The sequence below is a fragment of the Rhinichthys klamathensis genome, unplaced genomic scaffold (assembly GCF_029890125.1).
Source record: "Rhinichthys klamathensis goyatoka isolate OS25496 unplaced genomic scaffold, OSU_Roscu_1.1 h1tg000011l_1, whole genome shotgun sequence".
Classification (NCBI taxonomy): domain Eukaryota; kingdom Metazoa; phylum Chordata; class Actinopteri; order Cypriniformes; family Leuciscidae; genus Rhinichthys; species Rhinichthys klamathensis.
The window spans coordinates 6,305,871-6,330,700 of record NW_026606564.1 but is presented as its reverse complement, the minus strand read 5'-3'; the positions used below and the strand labels follow the sequence as shown (position 1 = coordinate 6,330,700).

At 43.9% G+C, this 24,830-nt stretch overlaps 1 protein-coding gene across 1 annotated transcript in view; it reads left to right on the top strand.

Moving 5' to 3' along the window:
• The window catches only part of nyap2b (neuronal tyrosine-phosphorylated phosphoinositide-3-kinase adaptor 2b), a 29,836-nt gene extending 6,027 nt beyond the window's left edge, over positions 1–23,809 (top strand). The window contains exons 3-7 of the mRNA XM_056264785.1: positions 2,102–2,403; positions 5,308–6,393; positions 19,743–20,618; positions 21,405–21,502; positions 21,586–23,809. Of these exons, the coding sequence (XP_056120760.1) occupies positions 2,102–2,403; positions 5,308–6,393; positions 19,743–20,618; positions 21,405–21,502; positions 21,586–21,816 (2,593 nt within the window). The 3' untranslated portion in view covers positions 21,817–23,809. The remainder of the gene's footprint in view (positions 1–2,101; positions 2,404–5,307; positions 6,394–19,742; positions 20,619–21,404; positions 21,503–21,585) is intronic.
• Positions 23,810–24,830: the final 1,021 nt, after the last annotated feature.

The following is a 24,830-nucleotide window of genomic DNA, read 5'->3' as shown; positions in this document are numbered from 1 at the left end:
TGCTTTGAAACAATCTGTATTGTATAAAGCACTATATATAAATAAAGGTGACTTGACTTGATATTTTCAAAAGAGTTTTTCTAGATACGGCCTCCATTGGTTGGATAAACAAATAGCCCCACCCCAGACTCAAGCCATTGGTTGTGTTGCAGTGCAAAGTTTTGAAAAGTGCAACAGACCCCCAGTTTTTACACTGTTTGGGGAAATCTACCTTCAGATGGTGGAGTTATAATTGTCAGAGATAAGAGTCAAAATGGGACTGGATAGAAAATTAAAAACACGTTTTGAATCAGTTTTTATAAGTCAAGTCAATTTAAGTTTCAATGCAAAAAAAAAAAAAAAAAACTGCAGCATAATAGCAATTCTACCTTCAGAATCTGAGAAAAAGATTGTTTAAAGCTGCACTGAACACTTTGCTAAGGAGAAGTATGGCATCGGCTATTTTTAACAGTAGGAAACTTGTCTTTGCCGAGGAGGAGCAATCACATGCAGTGCAGACAGCTGCTCCAACATCACTGTTCCTCTTCCTAATGAGAGCTTAATACCTGATCCGTCACGTGTGTGTGTGTGTGTGTGTGTGTGTGAGGGGACTGGTTGCACAGAGCAACAGAAGCAGATTTTGTGTTTGGTTTCCGTAGGTACCCTGTTGCTAGGCAAAGTTAAGCCCCTGACCAATGAACCCTTCTCTCGAGACTCCTGCTGTTCAGCAGCTGTATGTGCGGAAGTTACCAAGTTACACAAACACATGTTTATGCTCAGGTAATAGATGTATGGCCTTGAAATCAAACTAATGACTAGTAAACTCATTCTCAATTGTGGGACAGCAATCTTTAGGGAATAGAGAGAGCGAGAGAGAGCAAGAGAGTGAATTTAACAGAGACTTTTGATTTAGGACATCAGAAGAACCAAAGGAATTCAGGGCTACAAACCCAGTGCAATAGAAACCGAGATATAGTAGGGAGTAAATAGGAAGCATGAGTTTCAAAGTTAAAATAGAGACCAAGGAAGATCAAAGATATTTTCCAATGCAGTCCATAGAGCATGATGTCATATATTTGTAACAGTGTATCATTGTCGTTATTGCATCAAATCCTGGAAAATTATCTTCATGCTATTTAGGCTTATATTTCTTGACAAAGTTAGTTGTTTTTTTTAACAACTAACTTTTTTTCCAATTGGTCAAGCTCCTGAAAGTGCAATCAAAACATCCACTTAAAAAATCTATTCCTGCTATGTCGAGGGCCTTTTACTGTCTCATTACAAGTCGGAAGGGGTGCTAAACAAAAATCAATAGCTCTAAATAAGCCATTCATTCAGATGAGTAACTTCATCAAAGATCTCATCAGTGCGTTGCTAATTACGTGCACAGACACACATCAGCACAGAATGATTCACTAAGCAGCACTGCGTGGTTTTAGATAAGACACATTAAGAGGCTGACAAACTCTTGGTTTAGAGAATTGTAGTGCAGTTGATTGTAATGTTGTAATGATGTAATGTATCAATGATGCTCAAAATAATTAAATAATCCAAAATATTGTAGAAACAACAATGTTTTCATTTCATGTCATCTTGTGGATTACATAATTTGTTTAGTGTACGAACTGAATTTAAAAGTCTGTACTTCAGTATAGAAACTATAAAACAGAGTTTTCATACTGTTATTATTACATACAATCTAAAAATGTAAATATACTGACCGAACATTAATTAAATTCTGGCTTAATGCTTTAATATATGGTAACACTTTACAATAAGGTTCATTACTTAACATTAGTTAACTACATTAGTTATCATGAACTAATAATGAACTGCACTTCTATTAATCTTAATATTAAATTCAACATTTACTAATACATTATTAAAATCAAAGGTTGTATTTGTTAACATTAGTTAATGCCATGTGAGCTAACATGAACAAACAATGAACAGCTGGATTTTTATTAACTAACATTAACAAAGATTAATAAATACTGTAACAAATGAATTGCTCATTGTTAGTTCATGTTAGTTAATACATTAACTAATGATACGGTGCTGCTCTTGACTTCAGAATCCATTCATGACTTGTTTTATTCCTATATGTGTGGTCTCTTCTCAGGGGGGAAGAGGTGGTCGCCGAGGGTAAGCACCTGCGAATGGGCTCAATGAGCATGCCAGCCCCTGCGGAACACGTGTCCCCTCACCAGCACCAGCACCAGCCCCCCTGTAATCCGGGCTTCGCCGTTCGCTCCCAGTCCCTGCACTCCGTGGGAGGAGTGGAAGAGGAGGGCAGCCCCACATCCCGTAAGCAGCCCCCACCCAAGCCCCGGCGGGACCCCAGCACTAAACTCAGCATCTCCTCTGAAGCTGTGGACTTCAGTCCCACCGGGTGTAAAGGCGATGATTCGGAGAGGTGTGACGGTAAGATGCCATGGGGTTTAATCCAAGCTTCACATTTCCTGTTGAGATCCACTGATTCTGTAGTTATACACCAGCTGATGTTGAAAAATTGGTTCAATTGAATCTTGGCTAAAAGCAAACACACCTGAGTCAACAATGTGGACAGTACCATAATTTTGAATAGTCAAATAATGTGAAGCCTTAGCTGGACTAAGCTGTGCAAACAAGACTGTAGTAGGTGATGTTTCATAGTCATCCAGGTGCAGGACAACATTTTTGCACATTGAGTAAAGGTGTATCCAGTTGACCCTAAAATGGTCTCCCAGCACTTCCTTTCAGTCACAGTAGGTTCTTGTTGTAGGTGAACTGTAAAGTGCCTGCTAAATTACCATTCAGCCTACTATTTCCTGTTCTCTCTCCAATCTTTTATCAATAAAGGTTGCAAATAGGCCTAAAAAAGTAAAAGAAAATATTAAAAAAATAAAAAATAAAATAAGTAAATATATAAATAAACACTTTATATATTAATACAACAAATTGCAATGTTGCCTGGCAAACATAAAGGGCCCTATTTTAAGGATCTAAGCGCATTGGTCTAAAGTGCACGGCACAAGTGCACTCAGGGCGTGTCCGAATCCACTTGCTAGTTTAACGATGGGAAAAATGGCCGGCGCGCGGCACATGGTCTAAAAGGGTTGTCTCTATTCTCTTAATGAGTAATAGGTGTGTTTTCTGCATAACGTGAAATAAACCAATCAGAGTCTCATCTCCCATTCCCTTTAAAAGCCAGTTGCGCTCGCGCCATGGCAGATTACATGGCGAAATTTGCAAGCGGAAAAAACGGACTGCTTCTCTAGCGAGGAAACGGATCTGCTCGTGCGCGAGGTTAAAGCGAGCAAGCAGAACATCTACAGGACAAAGTGTATGCGCATTGTGGACCCGCCTATAGGCGTATATTACTAACGCACTCTTTAAAGAACAAAAAAATATATTGCGTCCTTGACTTTAGACCAGGTTTCAGTTGAACAATGGCACAGTCTATTTCAGTTGCCTCAAAATAGCAACACACCAACAATGTGCCTGAACACACCTCGTTTTCAGACCAGCACGTCCATGGGCGCACAAATAGGCAAAAATGCATTTGCTATTTAAACAATGCGGTGAAAGTCGTGAAAATGATAACTGCGTTGGGCTGAAACTAGCAAAAAACACTTGCCTGGTGCTGCGTTGGGTGAATGATAGAGTCCAAACTGTTTCAGAGCAGCATAATTAACTTAATTATATTGTTTATTCTGTTCAGTTGTACATCTAATTCTTTCTTGAGCAGTGCTTTTGCTGTCATTTCATAAAAGCAATTAGCCATTTACGTCCATCGTCCTTGTGTCCAGCTGGGTATACCCATTCCACCCTTTCATGATTAACATATAGCAAAGTGATTGTAAATATGAGAGCAGTGTTGTGAATGAGCTATGAATTGTGGGGTTAATTCAACTGAGTTCTTTACTGTTCTCAACAACACCCACTCTTGTCATGTAATGTCAACACTGCCCCAGGGGATATCCTCATGCAGATCTCAACAAGCCCACCAGTTTATTTCTATGTAGTGATTGCTCTCTTTTTGTTTTTAAGTAGTAAACAAGCATAGTGTGTTTTTGTGTTAATTTTAAGTTGTTGTTGAAAAGAACAAGAGATGCATCCCTTTCCATAGATGCATGGCATGCAGTATATGCAAAATAGGATTCTAATGTTAATTATGTTTACCCTCATAGATACAAAAGCAGATCAGACTCTTTGGTTTAATATTCCAAAACTCTGGTGAGTTACAGAACATACGTCAAAGAACCAAAGCTGCAGGCTGCAAAAGTATTAAGTCGATTTATGTTTCTGCAGTACTGACGTATGCTGTGAGAGTTGCTTTTCGTCAGAATTTGAAGGGATCACAGTGTGCACGCAGATCTTCCTCAATGCCACGGCAACCAGCCCACAGAAACAGAGACCCCCTGCTGCTCAACCAATCCAGACATCAGACATCAGCCTCCACCAATCGTCAGCGAGGTGACAGGAAGTTAGAGCGCGGCAACAGCCAATGAGGAATAGGCAGGCAGCCAGCTCAACAGCGCTTTAGCCAATGCGCACCAAAGAGTGGGGGATGTCCCTCATTCAGAGGACAGTTGCGTGTTGAAGCGGGAGGTGGGGGGTGTGTGGGGGGAGGGACCAGCACAGAATTCATTCAGGAGTAGCGATTGACCTAGATTTAGTTCCCCTGGAGGAGAGGGGGCGAGGGTAAACACATCCACTCGTAGGGAGGGAAGAGGCAGAGAGCAGGAGGAAGGGCACAATCAGAGGCGTTGAAACGGATCTCAAGATCCACCAGTCTTCACTTTCACTGAATTAACACACATATAGTCTTTTTTTTTCTCCAGGCATGCGCAAAGGGATTCACTGACTCCCAGAGAGAACATGAAAAATGACTTTAATCTGGTGCAATACTCTTTTCTCTCTTTACACACCCACAAACCGTTTATGAGAAAATGTTCTTTGGATATGATGAAAGATGATCTTTTCTCAGTACTGGAAATCAAGGCATTTTATCATTTTTATTCTCAGATGGGAGTTGGAACAGTAGGGTTTGTGTACAAGATTATCATCTATTCTCGTGTGTGTCACTTTTGAGGGAGTGCCCAGATTGTGTTTGCCGATGTGTGTATTTAAAACACAGCTTTTTTTTAATTGTATGTCATATAAAATATATTACTGTGTGCGTGTATGGAATTGGTGATAAAGTTGGTGACTGAGTTGGACAGCAGGACCATCTGGCATCTGAATAATTGAAAGTTATTAAATCATCCTATGTACAGATGACTCGAACTCTCTGCTACTATGCTAATCCATATCTTTCTTTATGTTTTTTTTCTGCTTACTCAGGAACACAAGACTGCAGTGAGGACTGCAGGAAAGTTCCTCCACCAAAACCTAAAAGGAATCCCAACACACAACTGAGCACTTCTTTTGATGAGTCTTACATCCGCAATCATGGCTCAAAAAGTTCTCCCTCTATCTTCTCAAGGGATAGCCAAGCCCCTTCTCCTCCTCAGCCGCAGGGCCCACAGGACTCAGACTTTGATGAACCCATCTACATTGAGATGTCTGGGAACGTGGGCCAAGAACCGACCCCTCGTGCTGAGGAAGACGAGCCGGGTGAGGCTGTCTATGAAGAGATGAAGTACCCTACCCTTGACGAGTTTGACTCCCGTTGGGATCTTTTGAGCTGTCGATCGCAGTGTACCACACCCTGCCCACCTGAGCTTGACATCCATGCCCCCCTGAGCCGTTGTACCACCCCTCGAGGCACGCCCCTCCTTTGTGACATCCCCGCCCCATTCCCCAACTTGTTGGCCCACAGGCCACCTTTACTGGTTTTCCCTCCTGCCCCTGCTCAGTGCTCGCCCAACTCAGACGAGTCCCCACTCACCCCTCTCGATGTAACAAAGCTTCCTATGTTAGAGAACGGCTCTTATGGCAAGTCACCAACTTCTCTGGAACCTTCTGGCTCTGCCTCTACATCGCACCTAAGACGTGCCGAGAGGGAGCTAACAGCCACTCCTACATTAACAGTATCTGGGCGATCGTCGGCACCGCCGTTGCCCTGTGCCCTCTATAAAAGTTCCTCCTCTTCACACGGTTATCAGCGCAGCCACTCAGCCTGCCCCTCACCTGTCAGTATGGGCCGCTGCCTGACGCCCCTCAGCCTCATGCGCTCACCGCCTTTTGACGGGCCGTTTCCCACAGCAGGCCTTCCTCGCAGCGCCTCGGCCACACCTCACGGAAAGGCATCCCCGCCACAGGATTCAAGCTCAGGGGGGCGGCATCACGGATCTATGCAGAACGTCTCAGTGGCACGCTCACGGACGCCTACTAGCCCACTGGATGAGCTCACCAACCTCTTCACCACTGGCAGGAACATGCTGAAAAAGAATACCAGCGGCAGAAAGAGCAAGGAGCCGGGAGAAAGTGAGTGCGATTGTCTATTTCTCAGATTAATATATGTAGTCACCAATTTAGTAATTGTAACTCACCAGTGTTGAAACCTTCAAACGTTCGCTCAAGTGTCTTTTACACAAAAAGACACATCATGCAAAAACATTCAGTGTTCAACATTCATGCAAAACACATTTAGTAAAATGAAATAACAACTGACTTAATTCAAATCTGACTCAAATTAGCACAAAGATACCGACAACAGATTTTTAGTTTTGTATTTTTGCAGTAATTTTATCGGTTATACTTTATTACGATACTTCACTTCAGACATTCTACTAACTATAAATAACTTTGCAACTACATGTCAACTAACTCTCATTAGAGTAATATTAGACTGTTAGGTTAGGTTAGGGTTAGTAGAATAAGTTGACATACTTATACGTTTACTTATAGTCAGTAGAAAGTGTTAGGCTGATATTAAGCAGACAGTCTACTAATACTCTAACGACTTGTAGTTGACATGTAGTTCCAAAATTACTTATTGTTAGTAGAATGTGTAAAGTGGACTTTCAAAATAAAGTGTTACTGCTTTGTTATGTGAAGACTTTTATTTTGCAGGGACTGAGAGAACTAGTGTGGGAATTGAATGAGTTGTAGGCCTATTTTATTATTTTACTATTATTTTATGAAAGTTGTCCGAAGTCCATTAAATCCTGCGGGTCTATTATATTCACTATATATTTGTGAAGTTTCTAAGACACCCTGTGTTGGACCTAACACCTTGCTAAAATAATAATTATTCAAAGAATGACATCCATTCTGCCCTTGTGTTTTGGCATGCTTCTCTCTGCACAAAAGTTTAATCAGATTTTTACAGACTGACATAGATCATAAAATTTAATCCAGAGAGATTAAGAGGCTAAGGTCAGTGTTCATTCCCCAGACCTGCTGCTGATGCATTAAACCAGTAGCATGTTTCTTTTAATATGTAAACAGTTCTTAACAACTGCTCTTACCCCCCCCCCCCCCCCCCCCCAAAGAAAAATGAAGAATATGCACTATTTTTTTAAAGTCTTTATAAAGGTACATAAGTGTTTATCTGCATGTGGTGGCAGTTAAGGTAGTGTCGGTTATTAACTGTGAATATCTTCCATTAGAAGTGAATTATCTAATTATGTGGGATCATATTGCAGACAGTTTTATATGGCATACTTACATTTTCATAAGTGCAGAAGGCTAAAAAAAAAAAAACAATTATAAAACAGACTCTAAAAGAACACCTCCTATCCATGGTAAAATCAATTTAATGCAGTCTTTTGTGGCTTATTGCTTTATTTTGCATGTTTTTGCATCATCAATGCACTGATTGTAGCTTCAGAGCAGAATATTGAAAAAAACTGTGATTGCAATCTCTCCATACATGTCGACTATCATGACTTAATCTAAGTTACAAGATGTGAACAGTCATTTGTTAGTCATTGTATCTCACCTCCGGCAACACCTCTCAAAAAAGGTCAGATTGTCAAAAAGGCCTTGATATCACTTCATCCCACTGAAGAAATGGTCCACTGCACTTCAAATGCAGAGGCACATTACTGCTCATCTAAAAGAGGACTAAAGGGAGGGGGGGGGGTCTCCCTGCAGAGTCTCCCTCATAGGATTTAAAGACCAATCCCGATGCAGGTCACGGCAGCCCCATTGCAGTGAATGTGTGAAGCTCTCAGAACTCAGTGGAATGAACGTGCAAAGCCAGTGAGCAGAGCTATACCTGCACAGGCACGTACCGTGCTTAAGGAAAAAAAATTAAGCCTTTAACTTAAAGGGATAGTTCACCCCAAAATGAAAATTCTGTCATCATTTACTCATCCTCATGTCGTTCCAAACCCGTAAGACCTTCGTTCATCTTCGGGACACAAATTAAGATATGTTTTATGAAATCCGAGACCTTTCTGTCCCTCCATTGACAGCAACGTCATTGCAACTTTCAAGACCCCCCAAAAAACAAGGAAATCCCGCACAATATCAATACTTGCAAACGAGGATCAAAATTGGTTTAGCAACGTTTCAGTCTCATGACCTTCATCAGGCATATACAACTTTCAAGGCCCAGAAAGGTAGTAAAGAACAGTTAAAATAGTCCATGTGACTCCAGTGCTTCAACCTTAATGTCATGAAACGACGAGAATACGTTCTGTGCACAAAAAAACTAACAAAAATAACGACTTTATTGAAGAATTTCTTCTCTTCTTTGTCAGTCTCCTACACTTTTGACGTAGTAAACACACTGCAGCGCTTTCGGGTTCTACGTCAGGACGCAGGCTTTGTATTGGCCGGCTCCTGCGTCAGCATCACACGCATGTGTCGTGGAGCTCACGTGAACAGCAATGGCCAATTGGCATAAGCGTTTTGACGTAGAACCCGGAAGCGCTGCACTGTGGCTACTGACACACAAGAGAAGAAATTATTCAATAAAGTCGTTATTTTTGTTTGTTTTTTTGCACACAAAAAGTATTCTCGTCGCTTCGTAACATTAAGGTTGAACCACTGGAGTCACATCGACTATTTTAACAATGTCTTTACTACCTTTCTTGGCCTTAGAAGTGGTCGTTGCGTTGCTGTATAGAGAAGTCAGAAAGCTCTTGGATTTCATCAAAAATATCTTCATTTGTGTGCTGAAGATGAACGGTCTTACAGAATTGGAACGACATGAGGGTAAGTAATTAATGACAAAATTCTAATTTTTGGGTGAACTAACCCTTTAAAGCTCACACAGCTCATACTGAGATTAGTGTGAAGTAGTTTCTTGGACTAAGGCATTCACTCCTTAAAATAGATATTTATTTCCTTTCTCATTTCTAAAATCTGTTTTAGTTTTATTGGCAACACTTTAGAATACTGTTCCTTCATTAATGAATAACTACACAGGAACAAATGAGTAACACACTATTAACATTCTAGTAACTACTATTAACCTACAAGAAACTCTGATTAACAAATTAGTAAGTAATAACGCTGTTGAATGTGGTAGTTCACTATTAGCTAATCAGTAAATAATTTTTTTTCATACCTCCCAGAAAACTACTATATACAGGTTCATAATTAACATGAATAATGCATAATTTATAATACAAGGTAACAGTAACGGTAACCCACTAGTAATGACTCAAGTGTTACTACATCCTTCTAAAGCAACTACTACATATTTGGATCAGTAATCTAAAGTGAAAAACATGATAACTGCCTAATATTGACTGAAATCATTGAAAGCTTTTGAGTAATTTTGAGTAATAAATTTAGTCATTACTAGTGTGTTTCCATGATCTTCACTTTAGAATACTGATCCAAATAATTAGTAGTTCCTTAGGAAAGATCTAGACTTGAGTCATTACTATCCAAAACCTTACCAAAACCTCAAAACCTTACAATGACTTCAGTCAATATTAGGTAGTTCTCTTACGAGAGTATCTCTCGTACTGCGTAATATCTTACGCTATGGGGAAAACCTCTTTTCCACGAGATATTGAAGCCAAAAATTATCCTTAATTTTGAATTAATGCAAAACGCTGTGCAGCAGCATGCAGACATAGGCAGGACGGCTCGCGCGCCTATTGGCTGCCCTGCTGCAACAGCAGCAGCCTATCGAGAGAGGCGCTGCGTGACACCATATCCAATGGGGGCATTTCGCGCCCATTTCGTCACGTCCCGCCAGAAAGGGCGTGGTCTCGCCCTATAAATATAGCTCGATAAGGCTGGTACACTGATTTTCATCTCTTCAGCGAAGCGTACGCAACGCTGGATCCGGAGTGAGAAGCCGCGTCGTCGACGCAAGCCTTTCAGCGGGACGAGCTTCTGGAGTCGCTGGCCTCGCCGCCTTCAACTGCCGTACCTGCTGCGCTTTCCCGGCATACTATATATCCTTTAGTCTGCTCTGTGTGTATGTGCTCGCCCCGCGACTCACACGTCTATCATCTAAAAGAGCCGCGTCTTTTTAAAGATGCCATCCTCCTGTGGCTCGTGCCGAGCCACACTCAGCGACGGGGACCGCCATGTGATGCGTTCCTGCCTGTGAGAGGATCATGCAGCTCTCGCGCTCGCCGACGGCGGCTGCCCTCACTGCGAGCGATTGCCTACGGTGACTCTGAGGACTCGCCTGGCATCCTTCAGCGAGACTGCACTTCCACCCGCTGCAGTGCCGCGCCGTAAAAAAGCGCCGTACTCAGCGGGTCCCCGAGCCTTCTCCAGCCCGTGAAAGCTCGCCGGTTCGCCTGCCAGCTTCACCAGCTTCACTCGAGTCGCTCACTGACGGATAACGGCCGTTGCGCGCCGCCGCTTCCGCCATTAATGACGACGAGATAGCTGCATCTGTCGAGGAGACCTGCTGCTCTATCCTGGCGTCGGACAGTGAGGACTGGGCGAGCTCTGTGGACCTTCCCCTTCTGTCCGCGAGTCGTCAGGGAAACGGGCCAGCATCAAGACCGGGAGCTAAAACCGCGGCTAGCTTTCTTTACGTTATAAGAAATCTCCCCCGCCCCCCATGGGCGTGCGTCACCGGCAAAATGAGAAAAGAGTGTGTTTTAGTCCCGCCGAGGCCGGACTAATCTCCATTTTTCAAACATTTCTCAGCTCCTTGTTTGAGCAGCTGAAAATGTCATTATTGCAGCAATGAGCCTGTTGTATAACACGCAGTTCTGTAGTTCTCCTTGTGGGTCAGTGGTGGAACCTAAAGCCTTCGCGCGAGAGACCCGTGTTCGATCCCGGCTCTCGCAGCAGATAAAAATTTAGTCTCGCCGCGGCCAGACTTCCACCGAAACTTTTCGCTTGTTCAGTTCCAGAAAATGCGACTGTTCCAGTGTATTTGGCAGTAAACAAGCTGGTACCACGGCCCGCTTGCCTGCACATAAAGGTCGTTTCCACGGAGACCCAGAAAAATCATGTAATCATTGTATTTTCTGGTTTCTGTAAAACGAAACCAACACAAGTCTTCCTAGCCTCCTAGGAAAATGCCGGTGTTTCAGTCTCGCGGCCAGACTTCCACCGAAACTTTTCGCTCGTTCAGTTCCAGAAAATGTTACGGTTCCAGTGTATTTTGCAGTAAACAAGCTGGTACCACGGCCCGCTTGCCTGCACATAAAGGCCGTTTCCACGGCGACCCAGAAAAATCATGTAATCATTGTATTTCTGGTTTTCCGGCCACAGCCGATGGTGTTATAAGTGTAATAAAATGCTCACAGCCCAGTGTTCATTTCTACACACAAACACAGCCCGCCACGGTACAGGGCTCGCACAAATGAAATCGACGCATGTCAATTGTGCATTAAATGTAGTGAATGTGCCCACAACCCAGTGCCCACAAACACTACCACGGTTTCTGTAAAACGAAACCAACACAAGTCTTCCTAGCCTCCTAGGAAATCGACGGTGTTTCAGTCTCGCTACGGCCAGACTTCCACTGAAATTTTCGCTCGTTCAGTTCCATAAAATGTGACTGTTCCAGTGTATTTTGCAGTAAGCAAGCCAGTACCATGCCCGCTTGCCTGCACACAAATGCTGTTCCCACGGCGACCCAGATAAATCACATAAACGGTGTATTTTCTGGTATTGCGGCCACAGCCGATGGTGTTATGAGTGTATTAAAAATGCCCACAACCCAGGGCTCATTTCTACACACAAACACAGCCCGCAAAAATGCAGGGCTCGCACAAACAAAATCGCCTCGTGTCGATTGTGCACTAAATGTAGTGAATGTGCCTACGTCTCAGTGCCCACAAACACTACACACCACATGTCCCACGGGTTCTGTAAAAACGAAACCAACACGCATTCAGTCAGCTCAGGCCGACTGTGTTTTTCAGTGCAGTAAATGTGCCCGCTGTCCTGCGCCCACATTCACTCACAGACATGTTAAGCCCCACGGGGCTCACCCCGCTCTCTCTCCCTCAGCAAACTGCTATAAGGGTTTTGAGCGCGGCCAGGCTGCCCGCCGCGATCGGCGCGCCCCCCGCCTCACACACTGTAAACACAGTGTCTGCGTTACAGCACGCCGGAGCTCCCTTGCCGTCACTATGTCACGGCCAGAGCCCAGATCTCAGGAAGCTGTGTGGGCACAGCTTCCTGGGGTATCAGAATGGGTGCTGAACACTATAAAAAGAGGCTATTCGCTACAGTTCACTTGACGTCCCTGCCGTTATACGGCGCGCGTCGAGGCGACGGTGAAAAACGAAGTATCTCATCTACTTCGAGCCGAGATAGCGAAACTACTGAGCAAAGGTGCTATAGAACCTTTATCTCAAGCTCAGAGAAAAGGGGGCCTACACAGCAGATATTTTCTGGTACCGAAAAAAGATGGAGGTCTCAGACCCATTTTAGATCTGCGACAGCTGAACAGAGCGCTTGTGAAGCACCAATTCAGAATGCTTATAACCAGGAAAATCTTCACGCAAGTTTGCCAAGAGGACTGGTTTATGTCAATAGATCTGAAAGACGCCTATTTCCAGATACAAATAGCGTCCCATCACAGGTGATTCTTGAGATTCGCCTTTGAGGGCCAGGCATATCAATACACAGTCCTGCCGTTCGGCCTGTCCCTAGCACCCCGTACATTCACGAAGTGCATGGACGCGGTTCTCGCACCCCTGAGACTCCGGGGCATGCGAGTTTTGAACTACTTGGACGATTGGCTGATTCTAGCTCGATCTCACTCAGAGCTCATAGAACACAGGGCCACATTACTCGAGCACCTCGAGAATCTGGGCCTCACAGTCAATCGGGCGAAGAGCTCACTGTCCCCCAGTCAGAACATTTCTTTCTGGGTACAGTGCTGGACTCGCGATCCATGACAGCACGCCTGTCATCGGAGCGCGGACTAGACATTCAGCGCGTCGCGAAATCCTTCCGCCACGGCTCTATAGTCCCGCTCAAAAGGTTTCAGAAAATGCTGGGCCTGATGGCCTCAGCAGCCTCTGTGCTCCACCTGGGCCTGCTTCACATGCGCCCGCTGCAGATGTGGCTGAAAGCGCGAGTTCCGCCCTGGGCACGGACCGCTGGTCTGTTTCGCCTCAGGGTCGATCTAAAGTGCGTTTTCAGCTCTGAAACCTTGGAAAGTAACCGACTGATGTCAGTCAGGTGTGAGTCTGTGGACCGCCTCGAGTGTGCAGGCGGTGTCTACGGACGCCTCCACCTTGGGATGGGGAGCGCTGCTATAGGGCAGACCGTTCGCTGGCCTGTGGTCAGAACGGTAAAGGCTCCTTCACATAAACTGCTTGGAAATGATAGCAGTCGACAAAGCGCTACGGTGCTTCTGTCCCCAGATAAAAGGTCACCACGTCCTGGTCCGGTCGTACAACATGTCAGTGGTGGCACACATAAATCGCCAGGGCGGCGTCAGGTCCCGAAACCTTTACAGGTTGACGGAACGCCTTCTGGTCTGGGCTCAGCACAACCTGCTCTCGCTGAGAGCAGCGCATGTGCCTGGTCGCCTGAATGTGGGACCAGACAGACTGTCCAGAAACAATGTCCCAGCAGGGGAATGGTCGTTGCACCCGCAAGATGATCCAACTGCTGTGGAAAACGTTCGGCAGAGCACAGGTGGACCTGTTCGCGTCCCACGAAAACGCTCACTGTCCGAAATATTTCTTCAAGAGCAAGGACGCGCTGGCCCACGTCTGGGCTCGCTGTCCCCTCTATGCTTTTCCCCCCGTCTCGCTCCAGCCTCAAGTGCTGGAACGAATCAGGGAAAACGGATGCCCAGTGCTGCTTGTGGCTCCGCTCTGGACAAACCAGACTTGGTTTCCAGTCCTGATTCGGCTGACCAGCACTGCCCCGTGGCCAATACCGTTGAGGAAAGACCTCCTCTCTCAGGCCAAGGGCTCGATTTGGCATCCTCGCCCGCAACTATGGTCCCTACATGCATGGGCCATCAACGGGTACCCGCTAACCTCCTGGGAGGGAGTGTTAAACAAGATCACGCAGGCGAGAGCCCCGTCTACTAGACGGCTCTACTCCTCGAAGTGGTCTGTGTTCTCTGCCTGGTGTCAAGCTCAGGGCTTTTCACCCGTAGACTGCGGGGTCACGGAAGTACTCTCCTTCCTTCAAGAGCTGCTGGATAAGGGCAGGACCCCATCCACGCTCAAAGTGTACGTGGCGGCCATAGCAACGTTTACAAAACCTGTGTCTGGCCAGTCACTGGGGAAAAACGACCTAGTCGTGCAATTCCTTAAGGGAGCTCGGAGGCTGAACCCTCCCAGACCTCCTTCAGTCCCGGTGTGGGACCTTTCTACGGTTTTGGAAGCCATGAAAGGTGCCCTGTTCGAGCCAATCCATTTGTCAGACATGAAGCATCTGTCTTTCAAAACGGTGTTTCTTTTGGCTCTCGCTTCAGTGAAGCGCATAGGGGACTTACAAGCGCTTTCAGTAAGCGCGTCATGTATGGAGTTTGGGCCTAATGACTCAAAAGTCATACTCAAACCAAGGCACGGGTACGTGCCCAAATCCCTCAACACACCGTTCAGGGCCCAGGTTATTTCCCTGTGCGCTCTCTCGGTTCATGATGAGGAGGAGGATGCGAGTCTCCTTTGCCCTGTCAGGGCACTGAGAGCTTATGTGTCCCGCTCGTCTGTCTTCAGACAGACCGAGCAGCTCTTCGTTTTGTTTGGCGGACGCTCCAAGGGACTGGCCGCATCAAAACAGAGCCTATCCAGATGGATAGTCGACGCCATAGCACTGGCTTACACTTCTAAGGGCCTGCAGTGTCCTTTGGGTGTCAGAGCGCACTCCACGAGAGGCGTGGCCTCGTCGTGGGCGTGGTATAGTGGGGTTACCTTGCAAGATATCTGTACGGCCGCGGGCTGGGCCTCGCCGTCTACATTTATAAGGTTTTATAACCTAGAGGTTTCCGCCTTACAAGCCAAGCTTCTGTCGGTATAGAATTCAGTGCTATCTGCCCCGCTGTACCGGCCCAGATGCTGAGTTTTGCTTGTGCATCGTTCACTGTGCGATAAAACAGCTCCATGGTTGTTGAATTACCCGTACTGTTACCCAGTTCAGTGAACACGTTCACACTGTCTGTGTGAAACACTGTTAACATAACTAGCTCCTGTAGTATGCTATTTCATGGGGAATGATGCTTGCAGCCTCTCTTCTCCGACTCTCTGTGAGTCTATGGTGATTATGCACTACATGAGCCCCGGGCTACTGCCCTTGGGACTTTGGTGTTGGATCCCAGTACGCACGGCGTCTTGCATTGTGTTCCCCATAGCGTAAGCTTTACGCAGTACGAGAGATACTCTCGTAAGAGAACGTACTCGGTTACTAACGTAACCTCTGTTCTCTCTAGAGAGGGAACGAGTACTGCGTATCTTGCCGTGCATACACAGCTCTGGTTCGCTTCGTCGATGAAAACCAGTGTACCAGCCTTATCGAGCAATATTTATAGGGCGAGACCACGCCCTTTCTGGCGGGACGTGACGAAATGGGCGCGAAATGCCCTCATTGGATATGGTGTCACGCAGCGCCTCTCTCGATAGGCTGCTGCTGTTGCAGCAGGGCAGCCAATAGGCGCGCGAGCCGTCCTGCCTATGTCTGCATGCTGCTGCACAGCGTTTTGCATTAATTCAAAATTAAGGATAATTTTTGGCTTCAATATCTCGTGGAAAAGAGGTTTTCCCCATAGCGTAAGATATTACGCAGTACTCGTTCCCTCTCTAGAGAGAACAGAGGTTACGTTAGTAGCCGAGTACGTTTTCATGATTTTCACTTTAGAATACTGATCCAAATAATTAGTAGTTCCTTTAGAAGGATGTAGTAACACTTGATTCATTACTAATGGGTTACCATTACCTTATATTATACATTATGAATTATTAATATTAATTATGAACCTGTATATAGTAGTTAGTAGTCTTCAGTGAGGTATGAAAAATCATGCGTATAGTGTCAGTTCTGGCAGGTCACGTTAGTCAAGCTCGCGTCAGCTGACTCTCAGCTGATCCACGTCAACCTATAGGAATACGACGCCTATACATATATATGCTCCTTCAGTATTATCTGCAGCTATCGTGTTTCTCAGGAGCTAATTACCCTCCTCCATCCCTAGCTCCTCCTCTCACCCAGTCAGGATTAGGCCTCCTGAGTGCCCTAGAATCAGAATAAATTCTCAAATTATGTTGTACTTTAAAATTTGAATTAATGATATCTGCAAACATACATGTTGGTTCTGTTCTGTTTACCCTAAGGGGGGTTATTGCTGCTCTCTCTTCTCTTATCCATGCTCTCGCCCAGAACAAAACTATACCGCCAATCCAAACTGTATGCTAATTGTCAATCGTATTTGACGATAGTGGTCCTGACAAAACGTAAAATATTTATGAATTGCCTCGAGATTGTGTAGCAAATCTCAGATACATGATTTTTTATATCATAGCTAAAATGTGAACTGTATTATAACACAGCTCTCTATATGAAGTTGGATATATATTATCTAATTTTATTCACATACTGTACATACAATACACTTACGTAAAGGGATATGTACTACGAAGCGAATTTCATGCTAATTGTCAATCGTATTTGACAATCGGTCCTGACAAAAATACTGATTAGCTGAACTACCACATTCGACTGAGCACTAATACCTACTAATTCCTTAATCAGAGCTTCTTGTTAGTTACTAGAATGTTAATAGTGCATTAATAGTACTAGAATGTTAATAGTTCTATTAATGTTAATAGAACACTCATTTGTTCCTGTATTCATTAATGAAGGAACGTAATTCTAAAGTGTTACCTAGCAGTTAGTTAGGGGTTATCAGCCTTACGTTTCATTATCAAATTAGACTAATCAACATTTTTATGTAACTGACTTAAAACATTTATGAACAGTCTTAAAGTAAAATAAATTGGATTACTAACTTGTAAGACTAGTCTTATGGTTTATGCAACCAGCCCCTGGTTGCCAAATGTGGCTTTTAGGTTTTTACCTGCTACTCATGAAGTGTGTATCTGTTGTTGTCGGGATGGTTGATTTTGCACATTTCCATATGGTCTTGCACCTGTGCTGCACCTGTATGTTGTATCATGCAAAGACTGCGTTGGCACAGTTTATGGCTGTGCTGATGCAAGAGTATCATCTGTCCTTCACTGTGGAAAACAGTGCGTGACCTATTTATGAACCCACTCATCGATTGTGTTGTAAGCAAAGAACAGGCCTACCACACATTTAAACAATACTACCTGGCAGTACACAGAGGGCAGAGAAAGGTAGAATAGAAAGGTGTGTGTGTATACATAACAAAAAAATCTTATAGTTTATAGTTATAGTAGAAAAAGGTATAGTTCACCCAAAATTTTTTATTCTGTCATTTCCTTGTCATCTTGTCATTTTGTCTACAGAACACAAAAGGAGATTTATTTTTATTTTGTAGATACGATGAAAGTGAATTGAGACAGTTTTGAAAATATCTTCTTTTTAAAGAAGAAAAAAAATGCATCCATGTTTAGAATAACATGAGGGTGAGGAAATCATGCTGGTCAGACTCATCTCACTAATGGTTAGTGCGCACACACACCCACACCCACACCCACAAAATCTTATCCAAGTTCAATATAGTGTTATAACAGACCAATTTAAGTTAATGTGTTAATGTAATAATAATAAAAAAAATTGTATTTACATCTTTTCAAAGAAACATCAATACACTTTACATCGCCCAGATTAGGGTAGAAACATATTGTGCAGCACATCTGTCACAAATGCACTGACACGACACCACACACGGTCCAAAGAGGAACACAGACCAACAAACCACTTTATGAATTCATGGGGACACCTAGTGACCAAATTACAATATTGCAACAGAAAAAGGTTACACTTTATTTTGATGGTCCACTTTAGTCATTCTTCTAACTAGAAGTAACTTTGCAACTATATGTCAGCTCTGAAGCACACAACGTAATTTCGGGAGGAGTGAACCCATCTAATCTTTCATTTAACCGCCAGAGCATATAAGCAGCCGCTCACCTTTCTCTGGCATCAGCTGTTTTGGCGTCCCTCCACCTCCCTAACTCCACCAACATAATTTAGGCATCTTGCTACCATACTTATCATCCAAGCATTCCACCGGGGGGTATCTAAGCCCCTCCACTGCGGAAAGCAAGCCAAATACGCTTAACCTTATTATCTTAAAGATTATATGGGCAAAGGAACTCTCATTAATTTGCATCTACATGTCAACTAACTGTCATTAGAGTATTAGTAGACTTTAGGTTAGGGTTAAAGGTGCTGTATGTAATTTCTTTGACTAAAATACCACAATATGTTTGCAGAGATTTAGGAAACATGTTAAATTCAAATACTTGTTTCTCCAAAAAAACAATGCTGCAGCCAGTCATTCTACTTTGAAATATCCACTGCAAATTTACCCAATAGTATTTCGACACCCTGGGTTGCAAGTTGGCGGAAAACACTGCGTGTTTGAAGCCATGGAAGCCAGCAAATAAACTGGGTCAGAGATTGCAGTTGCGTGTCCTCAATCTGGCAACCCGCATGAGCGTTGAGTCTGAGGAGGAGGGGGCGAGGGAAACAACTCTCTCTAACATTTTTTTTATTTGGACTGCAGTACCGATTTCAACCGCTAGCTGTCAATATTGCATAATGCACCTTTAAGGTTAGTAGAATAAGTTGACATGTACTTGCAAAGTTACTGTTGTCTGTTAATGTCAGTTGGGAGACCATAAAAATGGTTTGTTAGCAGATATTAAGCAGACAGTCTCGAATGAGAGTTAAATGACATGTAGTTGCAAAGTTACATGTTAGTAGAATGTCTAAACTGGACTATCGAAATAAAGAGTTATCAAATGTGTTTTTTTTTTGGAATGCGTCAGTGTAAAGAGTTCAGCATGAAATGTAGTCACTGAAATACATACCTGCCAACTTTTGAGTTTTGCTCGGCGTGAGATTTGTTGACGACGGGGGGGGGGGGGGGGGGGGGGGGGGGGGTAGAGACGAGTGAGATTTGTTGACCTGGGGGAGGGGTAGAGACGAGTGAGATTTATTGACGGGGGGGGGGGGGGTCTCGCTCGCGCAAGGTCTCTCGCTCGCTCTACGCGGTTTGGAGCACTATCTCTGTCTCGCATGCACGCTCGCTCTAGATAACGGGAGATTTTTAACGAATTTGCGGTATAACTAGTCGATCACGAGTGGCTCAACAGGTAGATATATAGATAAACTCATCTTCCAGGCATTTGACCGCCCGGGTTGACACTTCAGCGTGAGAAATCGGGAGTGTGGCGTGTGAGCGTGTGAAACCAATCAAATGCGGGTGTCTCACGGCCAATGCGTGAGAGTTGGCAGCTATGGAAATATCTGTAATGTCTTATCTCTTCTAGGTGAAACCAAAGGAAAGGGTCACAGTTCTGAGTCCAAACGGGAGCACAAGGAGAGGAGCCATCACAGCAAAGAATCCAAGCGAGATAAAGACCGCAGCAGCAGTGGCAAGTCCTCGCATCGACGGGACAGCAAAGACAAAGAGCAAAATGGCTTCGAAGCCTTATCTCGACATGACGGCAAGGACTGCAGCTACAGCAACGCCGTAATGGCTACAGAACCATTACTCAGAAGGGACAGCAAGGACACTGCTTGTAACGGCCCAGAGCAGCCTCACCGACAAGAGAGCAAAGATCGAGGCAGTAGCGCTGAGGTACTGTCTCAACGGGACAGCAAAGACAGGACCGATCACCGCAGCAATGCAGAACCCATCACCAGACGGGACAGTAAAGACCGAGGTTGTATTGTTCCAGAACTCTTGTCCAGACAAGACAGTAAAGAACTGCTAAGAAATGGTCATGACACCAGACGTGACAGTCGAGAGAAAGTTTGCTATGGGATAGACCTTCCTCATAGACATGAAAATAAGGAACAGGGTAGAACAGGCATGGAAAATCGACGGAATAGTAAAGATGGCGGCAAGCATGGCACAGAATCTGGTCAGGACAAGGAGAAGAGCTCAGAGAGCAGGCGGGGGAGCAAGGAAAGGATCAGCAATGGCAGTGATGTCATGAGCAGGCGGGACTGCAAAGATAGGGGAGTACACACAACTGAGACTGTACCCTGGTATGAGGCGAAAGATAAAAGCAACTATAACACAGAATCACCCAAAGCACAGGACAAGGACACAAGGTCTGGATCTTCAGCCATGGTGTCATCCAATCGAACAGGGCGATCCTCCATGAGTCCGAATATAATGTTGGGGAACTCAAACTCTGGTAAGAATAGCATTTGTTTGACAGCTGGTCAGTTGATGATGCTGATGGGCCAAATTCTGTATTCAGCTGTTATCTCAGCCTGACTAGCTAAAAGAGTGCTGAAACCTCTCTAAAATCAGCCAACAGATCAACCCCATCAGCCTGGGAAACCAGCTTTGGCTAGTTTAAGAAGTTTTTTCAGCAGATTAAAAAGGTTTATCAACTGGTTGATCAGCTTCACTATAAATGTGCTAGAAATAACCAGCATAAATCAGCCTGGGGTGCGTTTCCCAAAAGCATCGTTAGCCAACTATGGTCGCAAGTTTCGTCATTATCAGCATAGTTTAACGAGTCCATGTTTCCTGAAAACAGTTCTAACGAACATTCGCAAACAGCATTGCAAAGTTGTGTGGTTGGAACGACAGCTCTAAACCTGTGGTTTAAAAAGAACTGAGAAAAATGAGAAATAGTCCTCAGATGCCATGTTCGTAATTTATAGCAAAACATCTAGCATTAATTAGATCTCAAACAGATTCATTAAAAGAAGTTATGACTGCACCACCAGCGTGACATCATTAATGTGGTTGAACTACCAATTTGCAACAGTACAGTTTCGGGAAACAGTCGTGACTAGCTGATTTCTTCAACGATGCATCGTACTATGGTAGTAAAGCAGCGAGTTACTTCGTTGTATGAGAAACACCCCTGATCTATTCTGGAACAGCACAGAAATTCATGCTGGTCAAAGCTGATCTTTTCAGCTGGAAATACAATGTTTCATGTTCATCTGTTCATCTTTCCCTGCAGACCTGAAGACAGTTTCAAAGGCAGGATGGTCTTCTTCCACAGCAGTAGCACAATCTCCAAAAGGCACACCTCAGAAACAGCCTTCAGATGTCCAACAGGTACTGTCTTTATCACTGAACTTGTATTTGTGCAGCTGTAAAATAACAGACCTGACAGCCTGTCTTCTTCTTGTGTCCAACAGATGCCCCCTATGCCATGGTTGTATGGTGACAGCACCATGCTGGAGATGATCGAGAGGAAACAACGCCTCTGCCGGGAGATACGGTCTCGTCAACGGCTTCCTGACCGTAGCCCATGCAAAAAAGAAAGCCTGCCTACCATGCCCAGTTGGAAGAAATCAAACGGGGCGAAGAAGTACAGCCCACCTCCCTACCCAACTCAGACCACTGTCTTCTGGGACACGGCCATTTAACTTGGTCTTGTGAGCACTTTAGGGTCATGCTCTGTCCTTTATTTTCAGGCAGGGCTGAAGCCAATCAGAGTGTGCTCCCACCTGACAATGGGTGGGTGGGGTTCATATAGCAATATTTCAGAGGTTGTAGTTTATGAGGTTTTCGTATCATTGTTAATATCTAATATTTTTATACTCAGTGTAATTCCTTAATGACCTAGCATCAATAGATATTTTCTAAATGAAATGGAATATCTTTGCAAAGATTATGTAGAGTTAGTCCAATGCAATTGTTGTTTTTCTATCTTTAATTTATTTCCATTTTAATTAATTAATAATTTTTTTAACATCACAATACACAGTCAGTACCTTTTCATCAATAGCTTTCTATTTCAAGACCTCCGGAAAGGATCTTTCTGTGGTATTTTAACCACACTGAATGAACTCTATTTTTAACACTGGATGTTATGGAGACTGGATTAGGGCTAGCTTACTTCTCGCTGCCTTTCCACACATTATTAGATCATTTATTTGAATGTCTAATATTAAGAAATAAACAGATCATGCATTTTTCAAAAGTCCTTTGAGAAGGATTTCATTGTTTTTAAATCTCATTGTTCTGCCTTTAGTTTCTATAGTGGTAGGTTTCAGAGAGTATGATTTACTCTGATTAAAGGGCAGGTCATTGCACATAGAAAAAGGGTAACAGTTATTTTCTGTGTAAAACAGAAAATGTCTCTTTTAAGGGATGTTGTAACTGCTCTGTGTGTACATGGCGTGTGAAGAGCTGTAAAAACAAGGGGTGACCCTCTCCTCTTTGGGTCTGTGGCAATAGCTGGCGGGTGCCAGTGAGAATCCTCCAAAAGGAGGGTCACCCAGAGATTAATGACAATCTGGAATATCAAAGTTGTATTTTTTGCATCTCAGCATTATTGAAGAATTGTGTACATGGATAATTGTAGAATGAGAAGATTTTTTTTGGCGCAATGGTCTTGTATAGAATGACTGTGCCATTATTTATTATACGTTAATGGAGTAGATTGATTGGAAATTTCAGACAGACACAATATCTGTATTAGCAACACAAACCAATGACTGATAGCTTTCAGCTATTGTATGTAGTTCACATGGCCAAATGGTCTGGCAACAGGAATTATGGCTGCATAAACAAATAGGCTGTACACAAGAGAGCTGCAATTCCACAATCCTTTACCCGGATACACACAGTTCTCCCTCTACCTCAACCTCTCAGATCAGTTCAAGTGGTCATTCATTTGCACAAACAATGCAACTAACAAATGCAGCATTGCATTGCCAAAGTACTTGGATCTTGCAGTAAAACCCCCTCTCAACCCCCCTCTCTCATTCCTCCCTTTGACCTCCATGTTGGAAACTGATGCCTGTACAAAATGTGTTGCCTTGGAGACCGGTACTCACTGTAACTGGGTCACATTGGGTCGCAAAGACTGTAGACTATCAGAGGTAAAGGGATTGTGTACCGGTTGCTAGTTTACAGGCGTTTTGGATTTGGGGGAGAAATAAAACTATTAAACAGCTGAAATTGTGTTTGAGATCCAGCATGAGACAGATGGTCCATTTTATCTTCCTTATAGTAGTCAAAGAGTTTGACAAAGCTGATCCAAGATTCGAGGTTAAGGGGAGCAAATAACCGAGGTAGCACTTGGTCTGCAGTCTCAAAAAACATGGAGGTTCTGTAGTGGAGATAGTGTAGCCTGTTTGTTTGTATGTGTGCCAAGCTATGCTGAATGCAGATCAACAATAAAGATGATTGTTTGAAATTCACTCTCTTGTGGCCAGAGGGTGCCGTTTGGAAATGTAACAATGTACAATCCTCTTTGTATGTAAAATGTGCACTGTGACGGGTAGAAAGCCTATGTCCTTTGTCTTATTGCACTGAGTGTTCTCTTATCTGTACAGAAATGTTTGAAAAAAGTATGCTGATTGTCACAAGAGACTTTTCAAGATGAAACAATAAATATAAACCTCAAACTTCTGTGATGTGCTGAGTCTCTTTTTCTTGCATTAGCAAATCTTAATCAAAATTATGCCAATTACAGTAATAACTGTAATACAGTAATATGGTATGTCTCGAGAACGCACTCCCTGAAATAGATTCGAAGGTCCTAACGACTATCCGTTATCTCTGCGCAAACCTCAAAAACGCAAACCCGCGAAACACAGACGGCGCGCACATGCGCATCACGTGTTCAGTCCATAGGTATGCGCGTTTGAATGTATATGTGCGCAGGCGTGTAGTCCTTCTTCACAAATAAACCCTCAACAAACTACTTGTCTGGTCTTAAAAATTTTAAATACAGAAATTTTTGTTGCGTCTGCGTAGCCACGCGAACCAGAATTATCCCGACAACGTTTTATCTGTACAGGGGTAAAGGGAAGGAGGCCTTCACAGGGGGAGACTAGTTGACACTTCAGGACTGCGTCATCGTGTCCAAGAGCTGGTCCTTCATCAGATCTGGATACGGCCTGGATCCGGCGGGCTGTGGTAAACCTCGGGATAAACAGAGAGTCTAATATTAGCGTAGACGCCTTCCTTCTTATGATGTAAAAAGTACATCAGGATTTATGGGGAGTGTTCCCGGTTCCGGCTGACCTAATCTATGCAGCCTAACATTGAATAATAGAAGTCTATAGTGTGTTATGTGTATGCTGCTAGGTCAAAGAGATGTGTTTTTAGTCTAGATTTGAACTGACAGAGTGTGCCTGCTTCCCGGACAATGGTAGGAAGACTGTTCCAAAGTTTTGGTGCTAAATAGGAAAAGGATCTACCGCCAGCAGTCGATTTTGATGTTCTAGTTATCATCAACTGCCCGTAATTTTGAGATCGCAATAGACGTGAATGACTATAATGCGTTAAGAGCTCACTCAAGTACTGTGGAGCTAAACCATTTAGTGCTTTGTAAGTGATCAGCAATATTTTAAAATGTATACAATGTTTAATAGGGAGCCAATGCAATGTTGACAGAACAGGGCTAATATGGTCATACTTCCTGGTT